General features: G+C 37.8%; 1 protein-coding gene across 7 annotated transcripts in view; it reads right to left on the bottom strand.

Annotated features, from left to right (window-relative positions):
* NFATC2 (nuclear factor of activated T cells 2) overlaps positions 1 to 22,198 on the bottom strand; it is a 215,626-nt gene that overhangs the window by 160,546 nt on the left and 32,882 nt on the right. For 5 of the 7 annotated variants that reach the window (XM_056812937.1, XM_007475728.3, XM_007475726.3 and 2 more), the window contains exons 2-3: positions 17,862 to 18,888; positions 16,237 to 16,408 (exon numbers count right to left, since the gene is read on the bottom strand). In XM_056812937.1, the coding sequence (XP_056668915.1) occupies positions 16,237 to 16,408; positions 17,862 to 18,888 (1,199 nt within the window). The remainder of the gene's footprint in view (positions 1 to 16,236; positions 16,409 to 17,861; positions 18,889 to 22,198) is intronic. The other 2 variants (XM_007475733.3, XM_056812938.1) reach the window with 1 other exon arrangement.

The raw sequence follows: 22,198 nt of genomic DNA, 5'->3' as shown, positions 1-22,198 counted from the left end.
TTTAGTTAATAACAAATAAACCCCAACAATATAAAATTTAAAAGTAGCTCAATGTATCATTTAGTCCTGTCTTTTTAGTCTCCTAGTCTTTAAGAGTCAACAAGGACCTTAAAAATCATCTAGTTAAACCCTCATTCCCTTTAGAGGAGTTGAATCCACCTCCAAAGGATATGTTCTCCCTTAAAGTTTGCCTTTGAGAAAATAACTTCTCTTGCAACAAAAGTCTACTTAACACTGGATTCTTATAATCCTACTCCAACAGTCCATTATCCTGCTTCAGCACTCATTATCTTTTACTTAAATTATCCCATAGCCTCCAAGTGGTCTCCCTACTTCATCCATCCTGAATATCCTGCCAGAGCCATCTTCTTAAAACTTAACTCTGATCTTGTCATTACAAATCTTCAGCGGGTCCCCATTACTTACTGCATTAAATCCAGACTCATTCAGTCAGCATAAAGAGCCCTCCATGACTTGACATTTACCTATCTCTATGGACCTCTCTTCTACTACTTCTATTTGTGCCCCTTGAGTTACAGTCAAACTGAATTAGATTAAATTCCCTAAATATTAGCTGCTCTTTATTGCCACTGCCTGAATGGTCCTCTCCTCCAAGTTCTGCCTGTCCATTTCTAACTCCTCTCTTAAAACCCCCCTCTTCAATGATATCCTTAACCCTCTGCTCCAGACAGAAGTTATCTGCCCCACCTCTTAACAAACATGGAAGAGTTACAACCTTCTTAGGGCACTTCCACACTCTTCTTTGAATCATCGTTATTTGTATATAAGTTTAGTTCCTCCTTTTGCCTGCTTAACTCCATGAGGACAGAAATTGTCTTATTCTTATTCTTTTTTTCTCCCCATCAACATCTAGCACAGAGTTGGGCACCTTGTACTCTGAAAATATTTGTTGAATACATGAATTAATATATAATCAGTGACTGCTACAAGTGAATTATAAATTTCAGTAGATATTCCTGAACAACTCTAACACCCTTAAATTCTCTATTTTCAAATATAAATAAATATACCTTGTTTAATAGAAATGTAAATAATAGAATTTCAAACTTAATGGTAATATTCAAAGAACACTGCCTAGGGGCAGTTAGGAAGCTCAGTGGATAGAGCACCAGGTCTGGAGATAGGAGGTCTTGGATTCAAATTTGGCCTCATACATTTCCTAGCTGTGTGGCCCTGGGAAAGTCACTTAATCACAGAAGACCTGGGTTCAAATCCCACCTCTGAGTCTTAATAAATCTGACATTTAATCTCCTGGGCCTCAGTTTCTTCATCTGTAAAACAAGGATCTAAACTGTCACTAGATTTATGCCGATGGCCCACAGTCTGTGTGACCTTTAGCATGAAACTTAATGATAGGATTACTTCATGGTTTAATTCACAAATTCATTTTAAGGAACAGCAACACCTCAGGACCTAAAGATTTTCATGTGTAATGCTGATATCTTTTACCTGTTGACTTTTGCCTGCTGCTAACAATAGTTAAAATATCCAGCTCAGGCTATTATTTTCTATTAGTCAACCCATGTCTGACAAAAAGAAACATTTTGCCACACTCTGTTAATACTGTTTTGCTGAGCCAGCAGCCCCTAAGGAGCATACTAGCCATTAATTAAGTAAACAAATCGTTACTTTGAGAATAGAAAATTGACTATCCTAGTCCCAATCCAATAATTCCTACTCAAAGTTCTGAGAGGCATATTTAAATCTCGGCCTTCAAATGTAACAAATATATCAAACATTCTTAATCTTTTTGCCTGAAAATAAAATTTTACTTAAATACATTTTTTGATTTTTTAAAAACTATTGCAAGGATTTTTGGTGAGCTTTTGTCTAATTGACTCAGTGGAAGCCACTTGTTTTATTTTACTTTTGGTTCTGACCTATGATTTCTTCAATGGATGGAGTTGTCCAGTGAAGAAACTCTTTGCTTACAGTCAGTGGTTCCTTTCTGTAGACCTCCCCCATTCCCCTCCAAGAACTCAATGTGCTCCACTCTGCTGCCAACCCAGGGGGGGCTTCAGAGCCTGGGGCAGAGCATCCCTGGCTCAGGGCTGCACAGGTACAATTGCCTCTGCTACAGTCACCTTCTAGAATCATGATCCCTGCCAGCAGGGGAATCCCTGGGGCACAACTTGACCAAGATCACACAGTCAGAAGTGAGGCTTGGACCCAGGTCTTCAAAACTCTAAGATAAATTCTACAACCTCTGTACCATACTGCTCCTCCTGCTGGGTAAATAGAACGCACATAATACTTACTAACAAAATATCAGCAACTTTTCTCATTGGTATATATTTATAAGTACAGCTGGGTGGTACAGTGTATTGAGCACCAGACCTGGAGACAGGAAGACCAGAGTTCAAATCTGACCTCAGACATTTACTGCATGACCCCGGGTAAGTTGCTTAACTCGTTGCCTCAGTTTCTTCATCTATAAAATGAGCTGGAGAAGGTAATGGCAACCACTCCAATATCTTTGCCAAGAAGAGTTGGAAATGACTCAACAACAATAAATATGTGCAATTTTGTAACAAAGATCAATGGGGGGGGGAGGGAATAGGATTCATTGACAAAGATTGGACTTGGAACAAATTTTGCTTTTTTGCAGAAGACAAAACTAGGACCAGATGAGTGGAAATTACAGAAAATTACATTCAATCTGAGATGAGGAAGAAACTTCTTAACAATTAAAGGTCCCCAAAGGTAGAATGAACTGTTTCTGTAAGTAGTAAGCTCCCTATCACTGGAGTGTCCAAGCTAATAATATCAGTTGAAAAGTTTTGGGGAATATTATAGACTTGATCTAAATGACATCTGAAGTTCCCTAGAATTTTGATTTCTGAGATTTTACAAAGATTAATTGCAAAAGATGGGACCTATTTCTTGTCAGCTTCAGGAAGGGGCAGGAAAGAGCAGGGGGCAATCACGAATCATATAACCATGGAAAAATATTCTAAATTAAAAAATTTTAAATAAAAAAAAATAACAAAAGATGGAACCTATCAAATGAGAGTTGTAAGATTAACTGAAATTCCTTTTTGGGAAACTGAGTCTAATTTATACCTCATTTAGCTGGGCCCAGAAGATAAAGTGGAAGAAGAAAGTTTTTCAAGAACATCCCTATTATATTAAATACAGTTCTCTGCTTAGTTTATTTATTTTCAGCTTATTTATTTAGCCTCTTGGAAATTTTTTTTTTTACCAAAAGGAAAAATAGTTCATGAACCAGTCTTGGACTTGATTTGTTCAGTATTGTGAAAGGGAAACTTGACAGAGATGTCCATTTTTCTACCTGCCCCTAACTCTGTATGTGACTTGAGCAAGTCTCTACTTCTCTGCACCTCAGTATCTTTGACAAGAAAATGAGTAATTGAAACTAGGTGGTCTCCCAGGCTGCTCCTAGTGCCTTGAATCTCTGGTCTACTGTGCAGTGAAGAAGAAAACACTCTCTTCTGCTCTTTTGCTCACTTGGAAATCAGATAGTGTGCTGACTCCCCAAGCTGTCCTCCACACACAGCCATTTGTTGGATTGCTTGCCCAACCTACCACCAGAGCACGAACAGCACAAAGGCACAAAAGCAGCCAGCCTCCTCGGGCCACAGGTTGTGGGTCCATACAAACCAGCTATTGTTCTGCCACCCTGAAAGCACACCCCCAGCACAGGCTCCTTTCCAGACCTCGCCAAACTCTCCAGGCCAAACACGTGAAGAGGAGGAAGTGGTATCATAATTTTAAACCACAGGATAAAGGGACAGGAGGATACGGGAATCAGCTTGCGTGCAAAGGCCTGGCCTTCAGACAGCAGCTTACTTTCAAGAGTGAGACTGGACCAACAACAACAACCAAAAAAGGCATAGATGGGCAGAAATCATGTCTCAGGAAAAGTTTTAACTTTACTCTTAACTGGAATTTGGTAAACTCTATAAATGCCCAGTGCATAGGGAAAATTGGAAAGTATTGGGGAGTCAGCACACTATCTGAGGACAATCCTAGGCTTTCCTCTGCTACTGAAATAACTCAATACAACCGAATAAACACCCTGGGGTGGGAAGGGGGAATGAGGTTTAAATCTTTGAGACTGCCAGAACTTTAAACAGCCACATGTCTCCTTACATTCTTTATACGAGGAGGGGATACCAAGGCTCCCAGCTGGAAGATTCGCCTCAGTCTCTACATTTTTAATCAGCCCTGCAAACGTTTTCTGAATTTTGATACAAATCATTTCTATAATACTGTAAAATTGTAATAATGCTGTAATACTGTCAACAGTATGTCATATACAGGTAACTTTGGGTGAAGTTATTACCCTTCTCTGTGACTCAGTTTAATATATAATATGGGAAGATTGGCAAGGATTCTCCCATAAGGTCTGTGAACTGGGGTTTCCCCCTCCCAATATTTTCCCCAATATATTTCAATGTAATTGGTTTCCTTTTAATTTCTATGTGTTTTATATTATGTATTTAAAAACTTTATTCTGAGAAGGCTTCATGAGACTGCTAAAAGGGGTCTATGATACAAAAAAATATATAAAAACCTATAGATTGTAGGATCTCTAAGATCCTTTCTAGCTTTAAAAGCCATTGGCTTTTAAAAGGGGGGAGCTCTTATGGGGTATCTAGGTAGCTCAGTGGATGGAGAGCCAGGTCTAGAGATTGGAAATCCCGAGTTCAAAAGTAACTTCAGACACTTCCTAGCTATGTGACCCTGAGCAAGTGACTTAACCCCAATTGCCTAGCCCTCACTGCTCTTCTGCCTTAGTAATGATTCTAAGGCAGAAAGTAAGGGTTTAAAACTTTTTTTTAAGGCAGAGTCTCTCAATCCAATTTTGTTCAACATAAAACACAAACTCTAATATGAATATATTATACACTTAATCTTTTAGACTTTCTCCTTCCTTTGCCCTGGCAAAAGCATAACTGAGCTTTCTTGTTCTTCTAGGAAAAGCCTATATTTGCATCCTAACATCTTTTCCTCACTACAATGAATGGCAGTTGCTCTATTGAAGATAAAACAATAAACCTCTAAGCTGGTATCACCTCCCCCTTTTCCTATGTTGACTTACTGTTTTGCCTTCCTCAGTTAATAACTTTGTTCTCAATGGAGCACCAAGTCTTCCGAAAGGGGATGTGAGTCTCATTCAAGGAACAAAATTAGAAAATGATGAATGTTAATAAAGAGGTCATGGCATAAAGAACACATAGAGACTCTGAAAGAATAAAAGGCATCACGTGTGTGTGTGTCAACTGCGGATACAGGAGGTCTCCTGCAAGCACGCAGCCCAGCACCAAGGGCAGTGAAAGATTTTATACATGCCTGGTTAAGAATATCCCAAGCTGTTCCAATAGCCCCATGACATTTGAAGGAAAAAGTTAGAGCATAAATGCACATACTATTTTCCAATTTCTCTTCATTCTAGTGCCTACCCTCTGTTAATTATTTTCTAGTTATAATCCTGTACATAGTTTGCTTTGTATATATTTGTTTGCATGTTGACACCCCCATTAGATTGTAAGCTCCATGAGGGCAGGGATTCTTCTTTTTGTATCCATCCCTAGTGCTTAGCACAATGCCCAGCATACAGGAGGTGATTACTAAAAATATATATTGATTGGTTGATTGATTTTCTCTCTCTCTCTCTATCTCTCTCTCTCTCTCTCTCCACACACACACATACACACACACACACATATACACACACACACACATACACACACCCCACACACACACACACACAAAGTCCAGAAAACTCCAGAAGTTTCTCAGTCTCTCATATGATGACTAATAGGTGAGCTTCTCTCTCAAGTATAATAAGCCCCAGAGTAAAGTCAGAGTATCTATATTATTCTTTTTATTTTTTAAAAACCTTTGCCTTCTGTGTTAGAATCAATACCAAGTATAGGTTCCAAGATAGATAAACAGTAAAGTGTTGTGATTTGCCCAGGCTCACACTGATAGGAAGTGTCTGAGGCTAGATTTAAAACTAGAACCTCTCAACTCCAGGCCTGGTTCTCTATCCATTGTGCCATCTAGCTGCCCCTCCAAGTTTAATAATGTGCCTTTTTGAATGTTTGGAATCAGATAAAGAGCAAAATGTACATTTATTTATGGTTTTATTTGGGGTTTGGGGTTTTATATGCGTATTCTCTTACAACAATGACTGATATGCAAGTATGTTTTGCATGATAATACAAATCTAATCCAGATCAAATTGCTTACCACCTCTGAGAAAGGGGAGGGAAGAGATGGAGGGATGCAATTTCGATCTTATAATTTTGCAGAATGTACACTGAAAATTGTTATTACATGTAATTGAGAAAATAAAATAACTTTGAATCAAAAATAATAATAACATGCCTTTATAATACAATGTTGTGGCTAGAAAGGGACTTCAGAAGTCATCTTTCCGAACTCCTTCTCTAAGAAGACCAAGGGAAAGGACCTGCTCAGCCCAAGGCCATGCAGTTAATGTCTTCTGACTCCAAAGCACTGCCTTTTTTTTGTCAGCTACAGCATGTTTACGTATGACAAACATGCTTTTTAAAAAAAAATTCAGTCATATAATAAACTGTAAAATGAGGCACAGGAAAAATACAAAGCCCCATTGTTCACAACTCCCATGTTCTTTCTATACATGTACATTCTGTACATGATCTTTCTGTAATACTTGAAAAGATCTGTGATTTCCCAGTGTAGGAGTTTTCTCTCTCCTGGTACAGAGTATGCAAATCATCCTCACCCCAGCAGAGTTTGTGATTTGCCAATTATCTGCTGCTGAGGTTTTCAGCACTTTGTTCACCTTTTCTCAACTAGTTCTTGGACAAAAATAGCCCAAGTTCATCACCTAAATCATGTACTCAAAGTCTTTGTACCTCTCTGACCCTAAACTTCAACTGGAAGAGCTTAGTCACCTCTAAGACCAATGAGGCAACAGCAACTTTAGTTGGAGGAGATGCACCATAAAATGAGTTCTCAGTGGCAGCTCATTTGGCTAGCATATAGCACATTACTTACTAGCTAAATGAAATACATACTTGCTTTTACTATATAAGTAAAGCCAAATGGTTTCCTGAAACCTATATTACTTTTGCTATAATGGATCCACCTGAAGCCAAAGAGCTGTAAAAGCTTTTTGTTTAAAAGTCATAGGTCATAGGGCAGTTAAATGGCTCAGTGGGTAAGGAGCCAGGCCTAGAGACAAGAGGTCTTGGTTTCAAACCTGGCCTCAGACACTTCCTAGCTGTGTCACCCTAGGCAAGTCATTTAACCTAAATGCCTAGCCCTTACCACTCTTCTCCTTTGAAACCAATACTTAGTATTGATTCCAAGAAGGAAGGCAAGGGTTGTTTTTTTTTAAGTCATAGGTCACAGATTACAAAATCACAGACCATTGTAGAAAAGGAATCTTCTGAGATCAAGTCATTCAACCTCTTCCTCTTTAGCTAAGGAAATTCATCTGTTTCAATAAGCAATTAAAATAATAGCATTCCTTCCTAGAACCTTCAAGAGTATATAAAGCCTTAAAGCAAAAGCAATAGTTCTCAAAATATGCCCTGGTGGCCTATTGGCTGGTCAAGTCAATTTTTGCAGCATTTTCAAGTCTGAAGAGGCTCTGAGTCCAGATCTCATGGTACAGAAGAAGAAACTAAGAAGTTCAGAAGGGGGAGAATTGGACTAGATAAACTCAAAAGTCCCTTCTAACTTTAACATTCCAAAATTTATAAAACATGCTTTTTACTCAAGTTCATAGAGACAATTTGAATGTACAGCCACTGTCTCAAACCAGGTCTCCTCTGGTTTCCAGTCCAGTGTTATTTCTACTAAGTCATAATGTCTCCCTCATCCATAGAGAGAGGCAGCTAGTCTAGAGTCAGGAAGACCTGAATGCAAATCTAGTCTCAGATATTTAGTAGCTATGTAACCCTGGCAAGTCACTTAACCTTATTTGCCTCAGTTTCCTCATTTCTAAAATGAGCTGGAGAAGGAAATGGAAAACCATTTTAGTATCTCTGCCAAGAAGACTCTAGATGGGATCATGAAGAATCAGATACAAATGAAATGCTAGAAAATCAACAATATCCATAGGGAAAATATAATGTCTTGTTTAATTCTGAAACCTTCCCTAGAATTAGGTATTGTATCTTGATACATAGGAGGAAATTAATATTTGTTGAATGAATGAATCAGAGTTGCTCAGTTATTAATGTTTTACTTCATTTTCACCCCTAACAGATATTCTTTTCTAGGATTCAAGAAAATTCTTTTCATATAAATCACCAATTTTCCAAGGGAGAAGCTTTAAGGTCTGAGACCTTCATAAGTGTGATAAAATGTTTGTTAGTAGCAAACTGCCAGCTAGGGTCACTACAAGATAACCTATTCAGTGTTATTCTATATCATATGTGGATTAACGTGGGAAAGCTGAAAAGGCAATTTCTAAGTAGCCCAGAGATGGGCTTTAAATCTGAAGTTAACTCTAGAACCCCAAGCTAGGGAAAACGGAACCTGGTCCCAAACAGAGGGAAGAGATGGGAGAGCCAAAAATGCACATGAGTCAGGAGTACCGGAATACCAAATTCCAGGACATTTAGCCCCTGTCACTGTCACTTCTCAAGAACTTCTGAAGCCTTCTGTTTTCAAGATCTAAAACAGTGTTATATAGCTAGAGTCCAAAAGTCCACATTTAAATCTTGACTGACACTTTCTGGCTATGTAATGGTAGGCAAGTCAATTCATCTCCATAAGTTTTGATTTCTTCATTTTAAAGTAAATATAATACTACTTGCATTACCTACTTCACAGGATTGAAGAAGTATTTTGTAAATGATCCAAACATGCAAAAATGAATTACCATTCTATTAGCCTATATGTTTCTTGACAGTAGAAACTGGATTATTTTTCATCTCTAATTCCCAAACACCTAGCATTGGACTATGAACAAAGTAAATACTTAATAACTGTTTTGTTGACCTTAATTGAATAATTTTCTGGTCTGAGGCCTCAGGGGTCATTTTCTGGTCTCATTTTAGTCCATGGATAGTGAAATTCAGAAATTCATGCCCTCATTTCCATTGCTTCTCCTTCTAAATTTGATTGTCTTACTTCTAAATAGACCATTGATCATTAGAATTCAAAGATATTTCATTGCTCTGATCCTATGTCATCAACTACATGGGGGACATATCTACCTCAAAGTCCTAGAGGCATCTCAACATAGGATCACAGATTTAGAGCTAGAAGGAACCTTAAAAGTCATCTAGTCTCATTTTCTATGTAACTAGTTATTCAGACAAGCTTGGACTGAATTTTATTCCAATGTGTCTGGAACTACTTCCTCTGCCTAAGGGGAAATCAGTCCGAGGCACATCCAAATAGAAATCAGTCCAAGCCCAATTACATACAGATGAGGAACAGAGGCTCATATCTAAAGCAGAATTCACTGTCACAGAATGCACACAATTCACTTACTCCTATCCTTAGTCCAAATTTCTATTTTTCTGTCAAAGGCACCCAGGTTCATCGCCTCACAGTCATCTTCAACTTTCCACTTTCATTCATTTCCCACAACTAATCAGTTACTAAATCTTATCAACTCTACCTGTACAACAACTCTTTTGTGCCCATTCACTTGGCTGCCCCTTAGTTCAGGACCTTGCTACCTCTCATGTAGGGTAATGCTATAGCACCTAAATTGATTTCCCTCTTTCCAGTCTCTTTCTTCTCCTATCACCCCTCCACAGAGCTAAAAAAAAAAAAAATCTTCCTAGAGCATAAATTTGCTCAAGAATGCAAAATGGCTTTTTATTGCCTCTAAAATAAAGTAGGAACTCCTAAGTTTAGCATTGAAATCTCCCTGAAATCTGGATTCAGCCTACTTTTTGAGACATTCCACATTTCTCTTCATATACACTTTTCCAAAGAAAGTGACCTATTTACTATTCTCCCAATTTAGCTTCTCATCTCCTACCTTTGTACCTAAACAGTTCCCCCTCCTCAATTCAAAATGAATATATTCTGTCTTGTAGAATCTTTAGCTTTCTCCAAGGTTCAATTCAGATACCACCTCCTACAGAAAACATCTAGCTATGTGTATTCTCTCCCACCTCAAATTATATTGTATTTATTTATTTAAGTGACAAATTATTTTCCCCTCCCCCAAATAAAATGTAAGCCTCTTGAAGACATAAACTGATTTTTTTTTTCATTTTAGCTTTGGGAAAAAAAAAAGTTTGTTGAATAAATGGCCCAAATACCAGTAGTTGCTCGATATCAGCTACCTCCCTAAAATGCTATCTTCTTCAAAGGAGAAAATGTTTTAAAATTACATTCCTGTTTTATATAAACCAGATTGAGGAGATGAATATGGTCTAAAATCAAGATAATGATGATATATTGATATAACTCTTATCTTATAATTCAAATTAATCTATAAATATTATACTTCTAATCAGACTATTTTTGAAATATCTAAATATCATAAATTAAGTTTTTGGCTTACTACTTCATTGAGACTTTATAAGAAAGATTTCCTTAATGTTTATAAAATGACCATGCCATTACTTTTTTTTATTGTCTTCTATATCCTCATAGCATAAAAACACAGATTTAGAAAGAGAAATACTTTTAGAAATCACCTAGTCCAATCATCTCATTTTAAAGGTGAAGAAACAGAGATCAGAGATAGTAAAGGACTTCCTCAAGGTAATAAAAGTAGTCAGAATCAAAGTCAGAATTGGAACTCAAGTTCTCTCATTCTAAATCTATTATTTTTCCCACTGTACCATAATGCCTCCCCTACTTAAAATTTATATACCCTCAAAATCAATTTTTCTATTAATTCTCATAAAAATTTATTTTTTATTAAGAAGTCTCCCTCCATCCAACATTATTTTACAATACACTACAATATATATCCTCTGTTCTAGCCAATCCAAGAATATCTATTTTATAGTCTTATCCTATAAGCATATCTGGTAATTCATTTTTCTCATCTTTGCCCGTGTCATTCTTCCCAAGTAGAACACTTTTTTTTCCACATGTCTAAATCATTCCTGTCATTCAAAGCTCAGCACAAGACCCAGTGCTTCCACCAAGATTTCTTGGACCATTCCATAGAATCAGAGGTTTTAGAATTGAAAGGGCTGTTAGAGATAACCTAGTCCAGCATCCTCAGAAGAAAAGTGAGGAGAACAATGTATACAGTAACATAAATATCATAGGATAATCAACTGTGAAGGACTAAACCATTATCAGCAAAGCAAGTCTCTAAGACACTCACAAGAAACTCATAAAGAAAATGCTATCTACAGCCAAAGAAGGAACTATTGGAATCTGAGTACAGGTCAAAGCATGCCATCTTCCACTATATATCCTTCATGAGATTTCTATTGCATGTGTGATACATTTCTTTTCTCATGACATAAGCAATATGGAAATATGTATTACAAGACTGTATAGGTATAACGCATATCAGGACTATTCACCACTGGATGGGGGTTAGAAGTAGGGATGGAGAAAATCTGAATTTTAAAATGTCAAATATTGTTTCTACATGTAACCAAAAAAAAACATTTTTAAAAAATATGAATATTGAGGACCAAGGAAGGGAAGTGAAGTGATTAAAGTCACTTCTTAAAGTCATACAGGTTAAGCAGTAAAAGTAGAATTCTCACCTAGGGCCTCTAAATATCAATCTCTTTCCATTATATTCCCCTAATTAAATCTCTCTGATTTCTCATATTATCTTGGTTATCTAGAAATGTTGCATTCCTCACCCACTATCCCCAATGGAAAGTAAGCTACTTGAGGGAAAAGATGATTTTCCTTTAGTCTTTGTTTCCTCAGAGCCTAGCATAGTATCTTGGCATATAGTCTATTTTTAATAAATGCTTGCTAAATGAAATAAACATTTTATTGACTGACAAGCAGGAACAGAAAGAGAAGATTACCCAAGTAGGATTTCTGACCTTGCCATTGTTGTCTATAGCCTGAAAAAGTCCATTTCTTCTTTAAATGGGCCCTCCTCCTATACAGGAAGTTTTCCTAAAGTTGGAGTAACAAGTCAGCTATGTACTTCCTTTGCTTCTTTCTCCCAGTGTTGGGAAGAATAGAAATGAGGGAGTGTTTGGAGATTGTGAGACAAGGGATGGGAGCTAGAAATTTACCACTGGGTGGACTATTTGGCCCCGATAAGAACAAATTCAAATGAAGCTCTTATTTTCAGCCTGAGAAGTGAAAGAACTTTCTGAACACTAATTTTAACTAGTTAAAAAAGGAGGAAAAAGATGAATCCTTCTCCCAACCAATTTACTCAAAGGCTTCTGTTTATTTTCAATATCAGAGCAGTGCCTAGTAAAATCAGAAAATCCCCTTGTCTGGTTTATTTCTGCCCTGCCATAATTTGTACTGAGTAGCACACAGTCCAAAAGCTGAAATTCAGTGGATTCAAATCACTGCCAAATCTATATGTGCTTTTTCTTATAAGATGAAAGTGCTTGGTTTTTGCTAGTCTTATCCAGATTCTCATATCATAAACTTTGCAGGTGCAGTTCTGGGACCTAGTATTTGGCCACATGAAACCCACAATTCTTACCATGGCTTAAATCTAATTGATATTTTCAGCATTTGTAATGCATCTACATAAAGGAACTATCCACATTTTCTCCATATGCCTGAACATCTGTTTTAAAAGACTAAAATATCAAACCTATGAATGTGAACTCAAAACAACATAGGTCAGTGGGAAGAGTACCAAACTACGGCATCATGTTTTAATTCCAGTCCTAATCCCACCAACTGGGTACTTAAAAAAAAAAAAAAAACCTTACCCTTCTTTCTTAAAATCAATATGTGTATTGGTTCTAAGGCAGAAAAGTGGTAAGGGCTAGGCAATGGGGTCAAATGACTTGCTCAGGGTCACACAGCTAGGAAGTGTCTGAAGTCACATTTGAACCCAGGACCTCCTGTCTCTGGACCTGGCTCTAAATTCACTGAGCCACACAGCTGCCCCTGAACTGGGTACTTTTGACAAGTTGCTTCCTCTCTCTTAAGCCTCAGTTTCCCTTCTGCAAAACTGGGATGACAATATTTGCATTGTCTAATTAATAAGGATGCTATGAGGATTAGATGGTAAATGTAGTGCTTTGTAAATAATAAATATGGATAAGGACTAGATCAGTGATTTCATTGATATAAAGAATTCCCAGGTAAGAAAACTCCCTCTGCCAACACAGGAAACATTCTCTTCAATTTAAAATATTAAGAGAGTTCTCTAGAGTACTGAGAAGTTAAATTACTTGTCATTTGTAATTGGACAATTAGATGGTACAGTAGATAGATAGTGAGTTCAAATCCAGCCACAGATACTTAACCCTGAATAAGTAACTTAATGCTGTTTGCCTCAGTTTACTTATCTATAAAATGAGCCAGAAAAAAAAATAACAAACTACTCTAGTATCTTTGCCAAGAAAACCCCAAATAGTGTCACAAAGAGCCAGACACAACTGAAAATGACTGAATAACACAAATGGCTTGTCCAAGATCATACCAACAGTATAAATGTGAGAGGTGGGTTTTGAATCCAAGTCTTCCCAGCTCGGGACAGTCACTATCCAACAAATACTGTCTCTCTAAATTTTAAATGGAACCTCAGAAGCATATGTTATTATTATTAGGCTTCATATTTCTAACTATATACAAGGATAAAATATCGTTTCTTAGGTAATATTTTTATTTGATGATAATTCCAATAATACATAGTAATTGTACAGTCATTACAATACAAGGTAGTACAATACATTGTGATTACAACTTTCTTAAAAGTCTCTTTATATGAGCAAATAAAGGGGGAGGCTAGGAAAAGTCCCTCACTGAGGATATTATGTGCAAGTATCTGATAATGATCATAGGCAGCCAAGAGGACTAAATGACAATGGACTCATACATGTCATTCTCAGTTGTGATATTATTAGAGCCCATAAAATAAAGAACTTAGGAAACATTAAGGCCTGATCTTGCAAAACTCTTTGAAAAGAATAGCACTTTTGTCTACATAAGGACCACAGCATCCTGTCCCAAAAATAGAAAAAGGAAAGATTAGAGGCATTATACTAAGTTACTTAAATCTTTTTTTTCATTTCTGCCTCTTACCTACTGACCAACACTAGATTAATAAAAATAATTGCCAGTCACATCCCCAAAGACTATCAACCCAGTTGGGACATCATGCAGCTGAGTCTTTTAAGAAGAGAAATTATCAAAATCCAAATGCTAACTGCATTCCTCCCCAAATTTCTTCCCCTTTCCTACAGAACATTTTGCATTCATGGCTTTACTCCAATTGCTCTAAGAAGTAGAATATCACATCTCATTTTTTAGAAAGAAAATTATCTGCTTCTATGTAGCCTCTTATGATATTACCAAAAGACTTTTAGAGCCATGTTGCATTTTTGCAACCATAAACGTGAGCAATACAACTTTTTGGCAGTCTCCTCCCAAGCTGGATGAAGTTAAACCAAGGGTAAAATGCAACATACAAGCTCTGATATCAACCAAGAATCACAAATCCAGTGTTCACCTTCAGTTTAAGTTTATAGTATTTTTCTATTTGCCCTATTAACTCTCTGTATCTGTTTCTCTTCATTTCTCATTGTGATTACATATAGGACCATGCTTATTTATTTTCATATTTCTCCCAGCACCTGGCACACTGTGCCACACATAGGAGGCACTAAATGTAAGGCTTATTAAACAAGCCTAACAAAGGCCGCATCATAGAACTCAGAGGGTTGAGAGCAATCAATCAGTTAAAAACATGTATTAAATGCCTACTATGTGTCAGGCACTGTGTTAAGCAATGGGGATATGAAAAGAGGCAAAAGACAGCCCTTGTCTTCATAGTCTAATGAAATGGGGATTGTCTATAGATGGAAGGGAAAGTAGAAACAAATATTAATTAAGCATCTACTATGTTCCAGGCACTATAAGAAGTGTTTCACAAAGAATAAAATTCATTTTATGCTCATAACAATCCTGTAAGGTAAGTGCTATTATTATCCCTATTTTACAGTTTAGGAAACTCAGGCAGGCATCAGTTAGGTGACTTGCCCAAGGTCACACAGCTGGTAATGTCTGAGACAGGATTATGAATTCAGGTCTTCTTTATTCCAGGTCCAGAGCTCTGTCCCCTGAGCCACCAGCTACTTCAGATGAACAGCCCACACGCTAGGAGTAGGTTTAAGATCCATAGACTAGTAGATAAGATTTAATCTATAGCTGGTATTCTTAACTTTTTAGTTGTATCATGGATTCTTTGGGCAGTCTGATGAAACTTTTGGACCCCTTCTCTGAATAATGTCTTTAAGGTCATTAAATAAAATACTTAGGATTACAAAGGAAACTAATTATATCAAAATAGCTATCAAGGTTTTTGTTTGTTTGTTTGTTTGTTTTCAGAAAAGGACATAGATCCCAGGTTAAGACCTCCTGATCTATACTGACATGGAGACACACCCAGGATTTCATGTGGTGATTCCTGGCTAGCCAGAATAATCAGATGACCAGAATGCTAAGTATTGTAGAGAAACAAAGGCTTGCCATATGTACATATGAACATTTAAAGAAAGATCTATGGTTGGGTCAATGGGAGGAGCACCAGACAGATTTGAATAAGAAAGAGATGGAACCACACCTTAATACTAAACTCAAAACAAAAATTTTGGCAAAACTTTGGAAACTTTATCAAACATATCATTTCTGAAAATTTGTGGCCAGAAAGAGAAATGTCATGAGAAGGTCACTGTGAGTACCATTTCTTTCATATATGGCAATTCAAGATTTGCAAAGTACTTCATCAATATTATCTCATTTTATCCTCACAAAAGCCATGGCTGGTCAATGCTAAATATTATTCCTCATTTTACAGATGAGAGAACTGAAACAGGAAAAGGGTCATAAAGGTAATGTGTCAGAGCCTGGATTCAAACTCAAATCTTCCTGACTTCAAGCCCCATACTCTATCTACTGCACCCTCTAGTTTGCAAGAGCCACTCTAAACCAATTAAGACTGCCTGGATGCCAACAGTACGCTAACCCCCACTGACAAAATTCCCCTTTCCCAAGGAATGGTTATAATAAAAATCTTGTATATGACTGCTATGAAGCAAAGATAGATCATCCGGTACTGGCACTGGCTAGGAGAAGGATTCAAATTCATACCTGGACAACAGGATGTCCTCCTGTGGGAGCTTTGACAGCCCCTCGACTGCCCTCCGTCTCATAGTGTGCCCGATGGTGGGGCTTTGGCTGGACTTCAATCCGCAGTTCATAAGACCCTGATTGACTGGAAAGGGGCCACTCAAGAGGTGGAAGGGATGCAGTCACCGGGATGCTGAAGGAAATTTAAAAGAACAAACCAGAATGTCAATGTGTTCCCTTCCCCATCTATACCCAAATTATTCCACCCAGAACAAATAAATTTTAAGATGCTCATGCCATTAACAATCATAGTACATTTCAGAGGAATGTCAAGTTTTGGTATTTGATTTCAGTAGAAGTCAAATTCTTCATCTAGAGCAAATGTTCTGTAGTTTTTGTTTCTGCATTGCCAGTACTTTTCATGCTGAATAAACTGATTTGAAAAAATTAAATAGCTTAGTGTCTTAAAAAATTATTATCCTATGTTTAATTTATACTTTGTGAACCATAATTGCATGTTTTATTTTTGTAAATTTTAAAGTGCTACAATAATGTCTATTGTTATTCTTATTATTTGCTAATGGAATTTAGTTGTGAATGCTTTTGCCACTCAAACTAGATTATAAACTCATTGTTGGCAGCAGTCATTTCTCTGCTATACCCCATAGAGCTTGGCACAATGTCACATATTTATTAACTGTACAGTTAACTTGGAATCATGACATTTTAGAACTCAAAAGAGGCTTAGAGATCATCTTACCGTTCTGATAGGAAACAGTCACAGAAAAGTTAAATCAGCTTACCCAAGGCCACAGAGTTGAATTAGTGACAGACAGAGTTGGGATGAGAACCCATTTCTCCTGAGTGCTATCCCACTATACTATGAGTCAGTACTAGATTAGGGTTGGTGTTCAACTCCCAGGTGTCCTTGAATTGCCTATGTGACTTCCCTCCCTGCACTTCATCCCCAAGTTTTTCTTGCTTCTTTTTTTTTATTTTTTAAACAAATGAAACATTTTAAAATGCATCTCCAGGATGTGTAGATTAAACATCACATCCATAGCTTTCCACACTAGTAATCTAAGATCTTAAGAGTATAAATCTAACTCAAAGTCATTTGGTTCCATTCAGGTTGGAGACATTTGTTATTAAAACACAACACTGAGAATTGGGTCAGACTGACCTTGTACTTCAACCCCAGTCATTTGTCATATATAATGCATAATGACAGATCCTCTGAGATGGTATTCTCATGACACTTTCCCCTAGTGCATCCACTTGTCTTCCCAGCTTACTAGAAAAGCCATTTTAATAATATCTCATCAAGTAGAATGGCTTCACCAAATGCAATCCATTAGAGAGAAATGTATCTAATTTATTATATAAAAAGCAAATAGAGCTTTACATATTCTTCGTGTACTTCATGTGTCCTATTTCTTGTAAAAGTTATTTGTGTGTGCATCATATCTCCCATAAATGTTATGAGTAGAGCTGTGTCTAATTTCATATGGTTATATTTCCCCCTGTGCCTAGCACAGTGCTCTATAGGAAGCATGATTAATATTTATTGAACTTGAGTAAACACTGAAAACTAAAGGCTCAAAACTAATCAGCATACAGAGTCATGTTAAAAATATACAACTCACCTGCAGATAGGTATGGCAGGAACCAGTTGCTTTGGCCAACTTGGGGGCACCAATAAAATTGACTCTGGGGCCGAGTTCCTCCTTTCCTCCTGCTCACAAGAGCCACGATAATCTGCACTTGGATAGATGGTGTGCCGTGGCATGCTGGTTTTTTGGGAGGGAACAGGTGATGGGTCAGGGCTGGTTTTCCACATCTTGGAGGGGATGCCACAAGGGGGATCTGTGGTAAGGTTGCTCATGGTGTCCAAAAGTATGGTAGAGTTGGGCAACTGGGTACAAGTGACTGATGGTCCGTCTTCCCTCAGCGAGATGTTGGGCGAGGCCTGTGGAGAGGGGGTCCTAGACTGGTGTGGAGAGGCGGAAGGCAGCTGAGTAGTGAAGAGCTCAGCACATGAATATCTTCGCTTCGCACCGGGTGATGAAGACCTGGAGTTGGGACGGGGCGAGGGTGAATGTCGTCCCAAGTAGGTTTCCTCTGTGATGCTTGTTCGTGGTGACATTATTGGAGAGGTTCTAGGAGAATAATGAGTATGGATGTTTTGTAATTGTGGACAAAGGTCGTCACTAGGGCCATTATTGGGCGAGACACACGGTGATGTGTAGGGAGAGAAATTGGTCTCTGAAATGAAACTTGCAGACGAGCCACTACTAGCGGGGCTCAAGCAAGGCGGATCCCGGTAGCCCTCAAAGCCAGGGACCGGCAGAGTAAACCTTGGGCTAGCAGTGGCGGAGTTGGGCTGATGATCTACCAAAAGGTCTGTGTCTCTGATGCGGAAGGACCCACCTGACTGTATCAGTTCATGGGATGGAGTGATCTCGATCCTAGGGCTCAAAGCCGAAGCCCCTACTGGCTTTGCAGGGTCTAGGTAGCATTTTGACCCTATGCTATCTGGCTGTCCGTATTTGCCCATGGGATCTGCAGAGTTACTAGGAGGGGGGGTGTATGGCTTGAGGCCATAATCCAGGACATCATCAGGGTATGCAACTCCAGAGGGTGGGCTGACGATATTATGTGGAGTCGGTTCTTCTGGAAAAAGAAGGGTCTCTTTTAAGGCTATAAAATAGTACTATTGAAGCTGAGCAATCATGGGTTTATTTTTATTATTATTTTTTTAATTTTTAAAAAGCAAAACACCAAAGCCCAAACTAAAACCTCTGTTAGTTGCCTAACGGAAAGGTAGACAGCATGAGGCAAGCAGCTTCATACCAGATTCAATGAGAACAGAGAGGAGAGAGAGGTGAACCAATTTAGTATGTCCTATATATGAAGACAAATCGAATCTCAGAATCAGAGCATGACATGTCAGAGCTGGATAGAATGTCAAGGATCTTTGAGTTCACCACATTCATTTCACAGAAGATGAAGATGAAGCCCAGAAAGGGCAGGTGACCAGCAACCTGGGAACTAACACCCATATCTCCTGCCACCCAAACCAGTGTACCTATTTCCCTACTGTAACATCTTTCTTTAGGTGGTCTTTGAAAAAGGAATAGAATTTGAATAAAAGAAACTCCAGCCTAGGGGAACACATCATGAGTTGAGATTGAGTAGTACAGTAGTACACCTGAGACTCTGTTTGGGATCCTTGGCTGATTTGACCCAGTACAATCCCTGAGCCCCATCTCAGGGTCTACAAACAATTATAATAATCATATTAATAACAACTCACATTTCTCAAGAGTGCTTTAGAGTTTACAAGCATTTGCCCCAAGATAACTATGAGGTAGATTAAGGGAGGATTGTCATCCCAATTTTATAATGGAAGAGAAGGAATTAGAAAGTGTAAAGTCACTTGTATAGGTTTTACAGTGTGTTAGTGGCAGAGTAGAAAAGTCCCAGGGCACCACATTCTCAGTTTATCCCCCAAGAGGAGAGGCCAGTACAGCAGAAGCTCCCTCTGAATGACTAACACCTGTATGTGGCTGATCTATTTGTGTCTCTCCTCTCAGAGGATCCTCGAGATGCCTGTCAAAGTAGTTTATTTCCAATTGCCTTGCCCCATCTCTTACACTGTTATTTGATTCTATGTGTTATGCCTTTGATCCCACACTAAACTGTAAATTCCATGGAGAATTTGGATTGGGTCTCCTTTGCATCTATCTCCCAGAGATGCACAAGGTTTTCTATATGTGAGATATTCCGCAAATAATTTCTGAATAACCAAAGTAGCCAAATTCAAGGATTTTTGCTTTTGGCAAACAAAACTCCTGAATTCTCTAAGATAGTTCCAATTCCAAGAAAAGGAAAAAATGTTTTTAATTATTAATGATAGGCATCAGAGAGGCTAGACCTGTGATTTTACTGACATGGAGAACTCCCAGGTAAGCAACCTCCCTCAAACAATATAGGACAGGACATCTAGGTGGCTCACTGAATGGAAAGCTAGGTCTGGAGACCAGAGGTCCTGGGTTCAAATCTAATCTCAGACATTTCCTAGGTGAGTGACTGGATAAATCATTTAACCCTAGCCCTTGCCATTCTTTTTTCTTGGAATTGATACTTAGTATTAATTCTAAGGCAGAAAGTAAGGTTGTTGTTTTTTAATCAATATAGGTCAACACCATCTCTACAATTTTTAGTTTTAAGAGACTTGCCTAAAACACTAAGCTTAATTGACTTTGAACCTAGGGTCATCCAGGCAGTGTGTGTCAGGGGTAGGATTTGAACCCAAATTGAACTGGTTTCAAAACCAGCTCTTCTTAAAGCTACATTGCTCCTCTTTTTAGTAAGACTGAAAAAAGAAATAATGCATCAAAACCATATTTCTGTACTTGGAGTTTAGAAAACAGAGTCACTGTTCATAGTAGTCAATCATCCTTTCACAGATCGCTGGTGTGTGCAACTTGCATTTAGCACAAAGGTACATTTATAGTGAAGGGCAACCCTTTCTACAGAGGGGTCTCCAAACACCTTAGGTTCTGGCTATTCAGAGAGCCCCCTCTACTGAAGGGTCAAATTGCCTAACTATATCCACCCAGAATTGGCCCTGGGAATAGTATTTATTAGACCAGGAAGCAGGTATCAGTCAAGAGAATGGTCTGGGTGAAATAATGGGCCCCTTCTCTACTCAGAACTTGGAACAAATCAAAACTTATATTAAATCCAGAAGTCAAGGGGCCATTTATCTGACTACTGTGTTGTGTCTAAGATCAAGCCTCATTTCAAATTTCTTAAAAAGAAAAAAGTAACAAGTCTGCCTGGTAGTTATTAGTTCTAACTTTTGAATCAAGTTGCAAGATCAGAGTCAGATCCCTGTTTACAACATTCTTAGAATGTACTGCACAGCTAAAATCAATTAAACAAATGCCCTAGATGTGGCTTACTGAATAATTTGGTCTTATCAAAAAAGATTTGTTCAGTCTTATCATGAACACACCCTCCATGCTAAGAAACTAAATACCTGAAATGCTTTCATTAGCTATAGAGTTAATACCATCTTGATGTGTAAAAAAGTCTTTGTTTACTAAGTAAAATTATTCAAGTATTCACATTTGTCTTTAATTCAAGAGCCATGATTTTTTCCTTATATCTAAAATTTTTTATAAACTTGGAAACAGGGAAGTAATATTACATTTAAATTTAAAATAACTTAATTCTTGGTCCTTTGAGCATTTGACAGTAAATATCATAAGCAAGTAGAAACTGATTAATGAAATATTACCTTAACCAAAAAGAGTTTGGCTCTAGTTTTATTTAGAGAATAGCTGTGTTTTCCCAAAGACTACATTTGTATTCCCATTCAGGTTACTCTGTGATATATCAACTGGAACCTTAAAAAAATTTTTTTTAACTCTATCTTGCCTCTTGGAATCAATATTGTGTATTGGTTTCAAGGCAGAAGAGCAGAAAGGGCTAGACAATGGGGTTTAAGCTACTTGCCCTGGGTCACACAATTAGGAAGCATCTAAGGCCAAATTTGAACTCAGGACCTCCTGTCTATAGGACTGGATCTCACTCCACTGAGCTACATAACTGTCCCCAACTATAGCTTAAGTACACAATTCATAAGGTGTGTTGGGAAGGAGATTCAACAATCTTTAAGAATGACAAAATCAGACCAGAATTTGAATACTATTAAACCATAAGAGAGCCTCAAGAATCCTTGCCACAATATTCTCATGATTGTTTACTTAATAATAATAATTCATATTTATATAGCACTTTAATTTTGCAAAGCCCTTTGTATATGACCTGATTTGATCATCATTATAATCCTGTGAAGTAGGTGTTATTATTATCCCCATTCTGAGTTAAGGAAACTGAAGTTGAAAGGGTCACACAGCTAGTAAGTATCTGAGGTGGGATCTGACTCAGGACTTCTGACTTCAAGGCCCAC

The sequence above is a fragment of the Monodelphis domestica genome, chromosome 1, assembly GCF_027887165.1.
Source record: "Monodelphis domestica isolate mMonDom1 chromosome 1, mMonDom1.pri, whole genome shotgun sequence".
Classification (NCBI taxonomy): Eukaryota; Metazoa; Chordata; class Mammalia; order Didelphimorphia; family Didelphidae; genus Monodelphis; species Monodelphis domestica.
This window is presented reverse-complemented; position numbering and strand designations above follow the sequence as displayed.